Source organism: Musca vetustissima, unplaced genomic scaffold (genome assembly GCF_032173495.1).
Source record: "Musca vetustissima isolate MV318-11 ecotype Yass unplaced genomic scaffold, APGP_CSIRO_Mvet_v1 utg978, whole genome shotgun sequence".
Lineage (NCBI taxonomy): Eukaryota > Metazoa > Arthropoda > Insecta > Diptera > Muscidae > Musca > Musca vetustissima.
Genome location: NW_026882773.1, coordinates 61,980 through 75,127, shown reverse-complemented (window position 1 = coordinate 75,127; position 13,148 = coordinate 61,980). Strand labels below are relative to the sequence as shown.

At 36.7% G+C, this 13,148-nt stretch overlaps 1 protein-coding gene across 1 annotated transcript; it reads left to right on the top strand.

Annotated features, from left to right (window-relative positions):
* The first annotated feature begins 2,096 nt into the window (after window positions 1–2,096).
* Window positions 2,097–6,995, top strand: LOC133329446 (protein TAPT1 homolog). The gene is made up of 5 exons (XM_061537920.1): window positions 2,097–2,309; window positions 2,356–3,072; window positions 5,561–6,345; window positions 6,430–6,512; window positions 6,576–6,995. Exons 1-5 carry the CDS (start codon window positions 2,097–2,099, stop codon window positions 6,983–6,985), a joined length of 2,208 nt encoding a protein of 735 aa, XP_061393904.1. The 3' UTR covers window positions 6,986–6,995.
* The last annotated feature ends 6,153 nt before the right edge of the window (window positions 6,996–13,148 follow it).

The window sequence follows — 13,148 nt, the reverse complement described above, 5'->3', positions numbered from 1 at the left end:
CCCTTCAATGCCAGAAGTAGTGCAAGCCACTGTCTCGAACTGTAACTTGAAAACATTGAATGACGTAAAGCCGTCGAATACAGGAGGTTTGATTTTTAGTGCGTTATCAGGAACTCGCACCGGACCACCTTTAATTTCCAGTTCCGACATTTTCTTCTCCAGATTCGTAAACCTGTGGTCGTGGGCCAGAAATTTCTCATCCACAGACAGAATCTTCTCGTCGACCGACTGCACTTTCTTATCCAACTCTTTAATTTGGACCTCCACGGTTTCCACTCTCCTTCCAATAACTTCTGTAATTTTCTCGAGTTTTTCGTTCATTATTCTCGAATTTTCGTCAAACATTCTACAATTCTCCGCCTTGAGTTCATCTAACTTTCTGGAATTCTCTTCGAACATTCGTCTCGAGTTTTCTTCTGACTTTCTGGAATTCTCTTCGAACATTCGTCTCGTGTTTCTGGAATTCTCTTCGAACATTTTAGCCAGCATTTCTCTGAAATCGTCACCCCTAGCTGCTACTGACGAGACTTCCCCACCGTTGGATTCGCCCATTTCCGATAAATCCACTTCATCCTTACTGTCAAACTCATATGTATCGATGTTCATACCACGGCGCTCGAACTCATCCAACAGACGTTTTTGGAGTTCAGCCTTGTTGCCAGTAGAGGACAATTCCAATTTATTCAGCTCCTTCTTCAAGTCTTCCACTCGTAGATCCTTAAACTTCATCGTAGTACTATCGTAATCTCACTTCCGACACCAATTGTTACGTTCTTGGATTTTACTTAATCCCGTGTAGACGTTGTTTTATTTCCCGATACAGTTCGTATCAAATAAAACGCGGGTTCTTTCAGATTACGATTATTTCAATGACTTTATTCACACAACTTTACTTTACACGACGGTTTCAATTCGCGATCTGATTCACAACTGACTAACTGCCTTTCCATTTCCCCTATTTATATGAGCCTCGCCTGTCGCTACAGAAGTTTCTAGACGATCTGGTAACACCTAGATTACGAACAATCTACAAATGCAACAAACACATACAACCTTACATTGAGTAAACAATAACAACAACACATATACAGGCGAGGGGGTAACAAAGAAAGAGGAATTAAGCGATCATCAATGATGACGTTTAACAAGAATTGTACGTCAATAACAAAATAGAAAATGAAAGAGGAAATGGAAGGATGTAGAAAAATCTATACAGTAGTTGTTGTTGTAAAGTTATTCGAATAAACTGCGTAGTAGAAATTTACGTTACAATTCAAATTCTTAAATTAACGGAATTCATCTAAATTTACTTAAATCTAAAGTTATATTCGTAACAATATATTTGTAATATATTTCAAAAATACTAAAATTATATTACTACAGTGTGCAATTGATCAACAGTGCACCTCCAATTACAATTAGAAAGCTAATTCATTCCACTTTTTGTTCAATTCAAACTTTCCATGCATTTTCGCAAATTTCCAATTTTATTATTTCTTGTCGCAGAAATCGACGTGACGTGTTTTAAAATTTTGAAATAATTGGAATCATATGTCTGCATGAGACTACCTTGTATAATTATGCCATGGGATTGATTTAAATAGGTTCATATATAAATATATATCAAATATTTAATTTCGTCTCATTTCATGTCAAAGGTTTTCATGTATTATTACTATAAATGTTGACATTCATATTGGTTCCTTTATCTATTTTCTTTTACTACCCTTACATTTAGAAAATTCACTTAGTTACACGTCATACCTTTGATTTTATTTACAAGCTATCATTTACTTATCTCAAAACACTGTTTCTCATTCATTCACAATGACACCATGACGTGATTGTGAATGACCTATATTCTTAACAGCTGTTATTCCTCTGTTGCCATGGTCTTCTCATTCGTAACAGCGATTTTGCTATTTTTGTCCCATTCCCATCATTCGTGTGTCGAATTGTTTTGAATTTAGTGCGTCAACCAATTGAAAGAATTCAATGCGATTTTCCGAAAATCTCCAGTGAATTTAGATCAAAATTATAGAATATTCGCAAATGTTACGTACAAATATATAATATAGATGTGAAATTCGATTATAATGGCATCGAAAAAGTTAAGATTTCGTGGCGATGCAACGGCAGCTACAAATCGCATCGATGACATCGTTGATGAGGGTGATGTACTGCAGGATGTGGATGCGACGGAGGTGGTGGATGGCATACATAAACGTTCTAGTGGGAGTACTGGCAAAGACAACAGTGATATAAAATCAACCAAAGAGAAAAAGGCAGAGGAGGAAGAGGGTAAGTTCGTACGACAAAGAAACCTGTTAGAGTTTTCTTGTGTACTTGGCTCAGTCGGCCAATGTTTGTTGGTATGTCTGTCTGTCGGCCGGCTGCTGTGTGCATGGCATAGATTTTCACAAGAAAAACAAATTATTTGTCGGCTCTCTATTTTTGTTTTTCTTACCACACCCAGAATATCCTTCATTTATGGATTTTTTCAAATTGGAAATGACCCGTGGCTATCTACTGGAACACGATGAGGAACGTTATACGGCACGACGTAAAAAGATCTACTCCTTTATGCGTATACCCCGTGATTTGGAACGTTTCATGGTGTATGGCATAATGCAGTGTGCCGATTCATTTTTATATATTCACACTTTCCTGCCGGTACGATTTACATTGGCGGTGTGGGGTATGTTAACACGGCCCATCGCCAGTTGTTTGGGTTTACGAAGAAGAAAACAACGCCTGCTGACACCTGCCGAAATATGTGATTTACTGAAAGGATCAATATGGATTGTGGTGACACTACTGATGCTGTCCGTCGATACAAATCGCGTGTACCACATTATAAAAAGTCAATCGATAATAAAATTGTATTTATTCTACAATATGTTGGAGGTTGGAGATCGCTTACTATCGGCCTTTGGTCAGGATACAATAGATGCTTTGTTTTGGACAGCAACCGAACCGAAAAATTCCAAACGGGAACATTTTGGACTTATTACGCATATTTTATTTGCGTTAATATATGTGGTGCTGCATAGCTTTTTGATTATGTTTCAGGTGAGTGCATAATTTTGAGATACATTTAATTATTTTATTTTTTTAGAATGAACCTTTTCATACGTTCATTGGACTTCTTCGTTAAAATAATTACAGTTTTTTGTAATGAGGATTACGTCCGCTTTAAAGCGATATCCATATAGTCTTATATAATATGTCCGACACTATTTAACATTTACCTTTTTGGATTTCCACGCATAAAGATATCGATGTACGTGGATGAACTATCACATGTAAATAATAGAGTTTTCCACATGTGGAATATGAAATGGTTCTGAGTAGCGAGCAGTACTTGGGCAGCTCAAAAAGTAACCTTGTCATCCTATAGGCCGGTCAGTGGTAAACTACGCGGATCAAGTGCGGTCCGTTAACGTAAGTGCAACACAATGCAAATACATTCAATAATGCCAGAATTTCGACATGAAGACTGCAACAGGCATTCTCCTCATGAATCCAATAGACTACTTGCATGGGGATACAAGGATTCTTCCTGTGTCTCAAACAAACAACATGTTTTGACGCAATATCTGTGTTACAAAAGCACCCATCCGAAACACAACCTTATTTTTGGTGCATTCAGAGGCAGTCACTGCTCCTTCCATATTCTTTCTGGCAACCAAGGCTGCTTTAAATTCAGACCATATTTCCATCCTAATCACTGTAGAGAAACCCAACGATTTCGTGGAGCCCGATCAGTGTACAATCATGAATTATAATAAAGTCAACTTACCCGGCTTCACAAAATTCATTGAGGACTTCTTAAGTCCTATGCCGCCACCTGTATGTGCCAGATAGGCTGAGAAGATATTCCGTGAAATTATTTTAAAAGCGACAAAACGTTTCATTCTCGTGCGGAGAAATCCTCTAATGAGACCAAACTATCTATGCAAGACCTTCAGATTGGCACAGCAACACGACCAACTTTTCGCCGAACGACATAGGGGTCTACGATCCGAAACGACTCGAGTCTTACTCGGCCAACGTATGTCACCTCAGCCCGTTGTGTAAAAGCAATAGGGCTGCTACAACAACAACTTCGCGACAAAAGCCCCGCTGACAACAGAATCCGGCCGTTTCCACGACAGAGGGGTCTACAATCCGAAACGACGCGATCTTTACTCGGCCAACATTTTCCACCTAAGCCCATTATGTAAAATTAATAGGGTTACAACAACAATAATAGAATCTGACCGTTTCCACGACAGAGGGGTCTACGATCCGAAACAACCGGAGTTATATTCGGCCAACGTCTGTCACCTCAGCCCATTGTGTAGAAGCAATAGGTCTGCTACAACAACAGAATCTGACAGCTAAGCGCTAAAATAGATGATTTAGTCCTTGAGCATACCTTAACCATTGCCATATAAATTCCAAGCAGCTATGGTCTATTTTGTTCCAAAATAAATAAAAATCTCCCTGATATTTCCTTTAATTTCTTTCAACATTCTGATGCCAAAAAAGTGCACTGCAATTCTGCCGCCAATTCATTGAGCAATCATCTTCGCAGAACGGGATCAAGCGAGCAGTTATCCGAAGATCCAGAAACCTTAAAAGAGGCTTGCAGCCCCCATCAATCACATCCCGCGAGGTAGAGGCAATTATCTACAAATCCAAGCCATCCAAAGACCTTGGTCCAGACGACATATACATGTTCATGCTAAAGAAGCTCGAGTTATCGATGTGACAGTTCGTAATTCCTGATATTTGGACATTTGACCGGATTATTACAATTCTAAAAACAGATAAATCCGATACTAATGGGTAATCATACCGCCCAATTTATCTTCATTCACCAGTAGCCAAGGTTTTAGAGTCTTTATTGCTTCCGTCTCTGAATCAGTAATTCGTTCTTGCTACCCACCAAAATGGTTTCAGGGAAACATATGGAACAAAAAGGGCTTGCAAAAAATTACTTTCCAGATTACGAATGACCTCAATCAACGACGACCACCAGAACGGACCATTAGGACAGCCTTAGATCTGTCCAAGGCGTTAGATACGGTCGATCATTCCTAGCTGATATCCGGCCACATTATTAATAGGCGTCCGCCGCCCAGGCATCTCAGAAATGCTGAAAGGGATAGAGAATAGAGGAATTCATTATTTTTTGTTATTTATAATAATTTCCACTTTGTTTCGCTAAGGAAGGAAGTCCAGGCTGGGACTGCATAATGGAGGATGGAACGATAGATCGCAAGAATGATGAACACTCTGAATCCTTGCCGGTTCACACTCCTAAAGTTAAGGAATTTGTGGAATTTAGGGGTGATTAAACCAGGCGGTGCACTGAAGGGGACTATTATGGGCAGGTGGTCTGGTGCTAAAAAGATTATATCTGGTTATATCTATTCCTGAAACTACCGCTTTATTATGGGCGAATCTTCTCAACGATGATCTATAAAAATATTGTTTTTTATAGTAAAAGTTCTCGGAAATACATTTTAAATCCGACCCCAGTCTTAATTAATTTTTTTCTCTTTTCTTTCAGGCCACCACACTCAACGTTGCCGTCAATTCAAATAATAAAGGCCTATTAACCATAATGATATCCAACAACTTCGTTGAGCTCAAAGGATCGGTATTTAAGAAATTCGATAAAAATAATCTCTTCCAACTGACATGCAGTGATGTACGTGAACGTTTCCATCTCTCCGTCCTACTGTTCATTGTTATGATACAAACAATGAAGGAATTCGATTGGAGTATAACACAATTCTGTGTAATGCTGCCAGATTGTTTTTCCGTATTAATAACGGAAATTCTAATCGATTGGATTAAGCATGCCTTTATTACGAGGTTTAATGAATTACCTGAATGCATTTATCGCGAGTATACAACAAGTTTGGCCTATGATATGACTCAGACACGACAGAAACATGCATTTTCAGATCATTCAGATTTAGTGGCCAGACGTATGGGTTTTATACCATTTCCCCTGGCAGTGGTGTTGATTAAGGCCATCTATTCTGCGGTTTCGTTTAATAATTTGGCAGCATGGATTTTATTTTCATTGGCATATTTGTTTGCTTTGGGTATGCGGATTGCTTTGACAATTTGTGCCTTGGGTAAGGCATGTAAACTGATGAAGGAACATCAGGATGAAAAGTGTAATACATCGACGCCAAGTTCCATGACAAATGTACCACCGGTGGGTACAGGAACAGCAAAACCGGGTTCGGCAAGTTTGGTGGGCTCATCAGTGCTGGCATCATCTTCCCCAATTCTAAATCGACATCGCACAGATGTGGCTACATCTCCAACACATCCTTCATCGCATAATAATAGTAGTGGTGGTGCAGGGGGAGGAGGAGGTGGCAGTGGAGGTAGACCAGTTGAAGGCAATACCTCTGGAAATAGTTTTAATTTCCCTCTACAAAGATCCATAACGACTGATTTATCATCCACTATGTCTTCAGCCACCTCCACACCAAAACAGAATAGTAGTAAAAATAATTCCAATAATGCGACAGCCTGTAACAGTGCTCCCAGTGTGTTAAATAAAGCCACCGCCATTACAACATCACCCACCACATCAAAAGGTGCAATACTAAACATAACACACAATGACATAGAATTAGATGTAAAAAGTTCACTGGAATTGGGTGCAACAGCTTTATTTTCCAACAGTGACGTGGATTTGGATGATGTTTGTCTGAATGAACATGTCCTCGATACAAATACTTCTTCAACTACAACTGGGTTTGTAGAAGAGGCTTTGGCCCGCAGTGAACCAGATCTACAACAGTCGTCAAGTGTCAATACCACACCGACCTCGAGTAATCCAACGGCAAAGGTCACAAATACCCAACAGATTAGAAGGCGTACCCATAAACGTTCAGAATCGGAACCAAGTATGCAGAGCATAGTTGGTTCATCGGATTCCAGTGAATCATCTGCAGCACATCAGGCGTAGTTGTAACGATCTTTAGACTGCGATCGTGATTTTTGGCAAACAAAAGACAAAAAGTATTTGCATGCATGTTATTAACTATGGAAAGAAAAGACATGGCAACCTAATGCTTGTTTTGGTTGGCCTTTGCTCATTGGAGACTTAGTGTTAAAAAATTTAAAAAGAAAGTGTTTTTTTATTCAATACAATGTTTCTTATCGTATATTTGTTTATAAAATATAAGTTATTTCATTATTTCTTTGTTGAAATTCCTGATTTTAAATCGATCCACCAAATTTTGTTTTGTTTTTTTTATTTCATTATCATAACATTTCTGTTAGGGCAGGTATGGAGGTTTTGTGCCGCAAATTACACGCTATTATCTCCAAAACTCGTGAGCTTGTGCAGTTTATTTATTAAACCGATCTAATTTTGTTCCTTGGAGTTTTGTTAATATTATTTATGTGTTTTTTTATATTTTTAGATATAAGGTATTATTTAATTTAGCTCACATTTATGAATTAAATCGCATTGCCTTATAAGAAATACCTTGATTGCGTATAAATAAAAGAAATAATAAATAAATTAAAAGAAGAACTATAATGAAGATTCTTCCTTTCTCTTGTAAACAATGGAAAGGTTATTAGATCTTGAGATCAGGAAATAAATTAACTTTGATAAAATTAGCAAATCCCAGCGCGCCTACATCAAAGGCTATTCTTCTGCTTTACTTGAGAGAAATTTGGCAACTTTTCTCGATATAAGGGGAGATTTTAACAACATAAAGTTTATCCACATAGCTTCCATTAACACGGGAATAAGAAGAGCTCCATAAGGAGATTTGTTAACAGAGAGACTCCCAAAGGCGGGTTGCTGTTGCCCTAGCTTTGCCTTAGGTTAGGTTTGGGGATGTGCAGTCACTTATGTGACTGCAGCACTCTGAAACCGGTTAGGTCCGTTGTGATCATCTACAAGAAGAGATATACAGCCTTATTCTGGATGTCAATTCCATGTGAATTTACTCGCTCTTCCCCTTCGGCTTATTCTGAACAACATTCTCGCTTTCGCCTTATTCTGAATGAAGTTCGAAAGCGAAAAAATCCGCTTTGTGGAAAAATTAGGTATTCTGAATTACAGGGAGTAGGAGAATGAGATGAAATTTTGTGCGAAATTTTTCGCTAATAAATTTAAAGGGAGTTGACTACAAAAACATAAGTAATAACTATTTTTATGTAAAATATTTACACAATACTTATTCTATGATGATTTAGAATATTATAAATGATAGTAAGCTAATTTTTAACTGGAAAACAACCAATAAAATGCCATTGGAAATCCTATTGATAACGATGCATGCTGAACCAAGTATTGCCAAGGAATGTATGAAGGTAATAAGGAATATTTAAGTCGAGTTTGATGCATTTTGGAGGCTAAATACAGACATTTTGAGTGAGGATCTGTCTCTCAAGAAAAAAAATAAAAATTATGGAAAAACCAAATTTGCCTGATGAGCTGCTTAACAGTGAAAAACTTAAAAAAAAAATTTTTTTTTGTTTCAAAATTTGATGATTTGATGGGAGAAATAAAGGAGTAGGAGCATGTCATAACATAACAGGCCACTTTAAGAATCTGGGGAAATAAATATGGAAATTAAATAAAAAGGCGGGAGAAGGATTAAAGGAGAGTTGAGAGTCATACATAATTTAAATGAAGGAATGAATGAAGATCGATGGCTATAGGAGTCAGACAGAAGGTTTGTTACATGTCAAGGTTGTAAGTTCCTAACCACTTTATATTTCTAATCATGCCGTAGATTAGAGCAGGTTCGGTTGTTGAGAAGAAGCTAAGACTCGGTAGAAAATGAGCACCCTGTGTCGCCTGTAAGCCACGGCTGGGCAATGACACAGGAGATGCTCAATTGTCTTTGTTTCCTCCTCGTCAACGCAGAGTCTGCAGTAATCAATTGCATCGAGATCCCATTTGCTAGTTTTACTGATGTTGCAATGACCAGTAATGACTCCTGTCATCATTCTAATTTGAGCTTTGCTCAGGTTCAACAGTGAGTGCGTTCTTTTGGTAGACAGAGTCGGCCAAATGGATCTTGACACGTTGCACCTAGGTTCGTTGTGCCAAAGTTCACAGGCTCTTTCGTCTAAGAAAGCCTCAAATTTCCGATAAAAAAGACATATGGGTGGTTTGATTGAGTTATCGGTTTCTAGATCAGTGGATTGTGATCCTCGTCTAGCTAGTTCGTCCGCTCTTTCATTTCCCAAGATGTCACAATGTCCTGGTACCCAACACAACCGATAGCTATAGGTAAGTTCTTCCAGAGCTGATCTGCACTTGAGGATTTGATGGCTTTAAGAGCCGCTTGACTATCCACAAAGATAGTCACCGGTTCAACGACCTCTGCATCCAGACTTTTTATCAATTCCACTGCCTTCCAGATAGCGAAGATTTCTGCTTAGACAACACTACAGTTGCAATCCAGCTTGTAGGTTAACTCAAGGCCTAACCTTTCACAGTAGACGCCTGCTCCAGTACCTTCTTCCATCTTGGATCCGTCTGTATAGAAGGCCAGACCGGCCAGAGGAGGGTTACTTCGTTTCCAGTCGTCTCTACTAGGAATGACGACATCTACATCGTCGAATCTCAGGATTGGAGATATGTAGTCGCTTTGTTTAGCGCGTTGGTCCAATGCCATACCAGGTTGGCTAAAGTTTTTTTTTCACAGCTGAGCAAATCATGTCGGCAGCTCTGCTCGCCGTTCTTTTAATTAGTGCCGGCGTTGTACAAAACCCAGGTCCTAATGTTTGGTTTTGGTTTAAGTGTCATCTACTGCGTCGCTGCTAATTACACCTCAGTACGATCGAATGTTTGCAATTGGTGCCACTTGAGGTGCCCATGTCTCACCTCAAAATACGAAGGTAGCATAGTTTTATTGCCAGCTGTTGTCTGCAGTCTACAACATCCAGCTCCTTGGCAACACCCCGAGAAATTCGATGGTCTCTTAGGAATCTGCACAGAACTCCAACTTCAACTGTTCGGTTTGTGGGGAGATCATACGGAGCAACGTAACATCTGTAAGGTGCAACAGTTGCAGTAATGTAACAGACTGGTTCATGCGAGAATGGTACATTGGTGTTTGGCTGCGGCTTAGCTCGCCGAATGGGTAGGTTCTTCTCTCGCTGGACTGCACATATAAAATTTCGTTGTACCATGCTTAATTTTTTTTAACGGAAATTTAAAATTTAAAAATGATCGAGAAAAAGCAAATTAAAGTAAATCAGATGCATTTAAATATAAACCACATTTTCATAATTCAATTCAAAATGAACACAGTTCAGATTTCCATTCTTGTGAGGTTTGGATGTTGATCCTCAATGGCTTTGCCCACCCCATATGACTTATTCAGTCATCCATGGTATTTTCATGCCATTTATATAATTTTGAAAATACCCCATATACACTTTTCTACCACTATCTAAGAAATATTCAACCCATTATTGAATATAAAATCAACACATTTTATTAAATTTATATTATGTTCAAAAATTAATCATTACTTTTAAATTGTGCTTCATTTTTATTCATTTAATTTTATGTTATAATTATGTTATTAACCAAATTTTTTTTTATCAGTAATATATTATTTAATAATATACATATTTTTTAAACATCAATAAACTTATTAGTATTAGTATTAAATTTACATTATTTATCTTATATATATGTTTTTGATTTCTTATTTATGATAATAATTCATTCGTAACTCTCATATATTAATAGTAGTCTTTAAGATTTATGTTGAAGTATTATTAATTTTATAAATATTACTATATTAAGTAGATTTTTTTTAAATTTGTAATATTATCAATCGCATTTTTTTATTTTTTAAAAATTTCCATAAATTATTTCATGATTATATCAAATATTTCATGAATACCCTTAATGTTGTATAACAGTAAGGAGAAATCAAACGCCTCAAACTATACTTTGAAAATTAATGTTCTTCCAATGTAAAATTCTTTTAGATTTTGCCACGTGTATGGCAATGTTCTTAAAATTTGCTCAATGCCAATTGTATAAAAAATAGGTTAGGCAACTTTTCTGAAGATTTTGGTTTTCGTACTCACTTTTTTTGTTTTTGAGATTTAGAAAATACTGGGTGACCTTACTTTTCTATCATTTGGTTACCATGTAATTACTCGGGATATCGGTGCCTCCATCTCTATCTCATGGTTGCAGTTATTACTGCAAATGCAAATATTGATGTCGCCTTGATGTGGTACTGTGATCTTTGCCACGATATCCTAGTAAGACAAAGTTATTTGATTTGTAAAAAAAAATTATATACCTAATATCACTAAACAAAAATCTAAAAGTAATAAATTTTTTTTTGATAAAACTGCTTACCCGAGATTGCAATATTTTCATTGGTCGTTATATATAAATTTTTATTAGTCAGTGTGATTTTATTGCCCAAATTTAACACTAAAAATAAATGTTGTCAGTATTACACAACTGATATAAAAAAAAATAAAAATGTTGGACTTCACCTTTACTTCTAACTTCTCTGTTCGAATACGAAAAACTGAATATCCAAGGTGACTTTGAAATGGTAAAAACTCACATGTTGGAGTTTTTCCTTAGTTCTAAAAGGGTAACATTTTCCAACTGTGTTGGATCCTGTCTTACTTTAATGTCCAGTATCACATGTAGGGGGCAGAATTTATAGCATATTCAGAGGCCTTGTTTTATGATATTATGCATATATAAATAACAACAATTGGTTCCAATTATTCATATATAAAAAAAAACAATCGATTAATCGTGGATGTTGGAACCAATCTATAAATAACAGATTTGATTATTTTATAAAACGATCATTCATTACATCGAAGTTTTTCCTTTGTACTGAAAATCGTACAACTTCCTATCGAACCATTATGTGTAATAACGCCATCCTGAAATAAAGGTTCATTAATCGACCACAGAATCCCTGACGCTGTTTATTTACATTTGTAGCTGCGGTGTATAAAAAGGAAAATTTTAATCAAGAAACAAAAGAAAATGAAATATTTTATTGAATTATTGGCTACAGCCCGAATGTGGCTGTCACAAGGGTATACAAATTGGGTTGCTGAATTTAAGCGTGGTCTTACAAGCATTGAAGATGAACCACGTAGTGGACGTCCAAAAACAGCAACATCAACAGAAATTGTAGCCAAAGTGCATGATATGGTATTAAATGATCGACGAATAAAAGTTCTTGAAGTTGGTAATATCATGGGCATCGATAAAACAAGCCCTTGCTGACAAGCATTTTACCTCAAATGAAGATGCAATTACAGTTTTAAACCATTGTTTTGAAGACCTTGAGAAAAGGTATTTTAATCAAAAGATAGAATTGCTAGAAAATAGTTAGCCAAAGTGTATTGAAGTTTCAGGAGATTATTTTAAAAATAAAAATATTTTTCAAAAACTAACTATTTTCTTTCATTGATATACTAAGAAGTTTCCGAGCCGCCCTTGTACGATTTATATGAATAGGACAAAATTTTGAAAATTTTGGCGCGTTGATTATTTGACGCAAAATCGGAGAAACGAAAAAATATATATGGTAGCTATATGTGAACCTAAACCGATTTTAATAAAACTCATTACAAGTCAATGATGGCTCAATTGTTCTAAACACATTTCATTACGTTGTGCAAAATTGTGTGCCATTTGGACAAAGCTTGGGATTAGATTGCAATATTTACAGAGAATTGGACGAACATTTATATGGGAGCTATAAATATATCTGCTCCGATTTTATCATAACTACACCTGTTTTTGCTTTGGTACGCTGCACTCAATTTTATGTCTATCGGGCATATTTTGGGAGTTTGGTACAGTGTACACATGAAATCGGACGAAAATATATATTGGAGCTATATCTATAATTGGACTGACTTCGACGAAATTTCATATATGTCAACCTGCATTTTGTTCAGTACTCTATACAAATTTTTGTCTCAATTGAACAAACCTTGGGACTTTGCATAAAATCGGATGAAAATATATGGGAGGTATATCTAACTCCGGACAGATATCTATAAAACTTCACATACGTCAATCTGTACTTAATTCAGTACGTTGTGTAAAATGTTGTCGCAATCGGACAAATCTAGTTACCCCCACA

What these genes read in the sequence shown, in the direction of transcription:
- LOC133329446 (XM_061537920.1), top strand. Translation starts at nt 2,097, where the DNA reads ATGGCATCGAAAAAGTTAAGATTTCGTGGCGATGCAACGGCAGCTACA. An exon ending in AGGAGGAAGAGGGTAAGTTC is followed by an intron (nt 2,310 to 2,355) that starts GTACGACAAAGA and finishes TACTTGGCTCAG; the next exon opens with TCGGCCAATGTTTGTTGGTA. An exon ending in TCTCCAACACATCCTTCATC is followed by an intron (nt 6,346 to 6,429) that starts GCATAATAATAG and finishes CTCTGGAAATAG; the next exon opens with TTTTAATTTCCCTCTACAAA.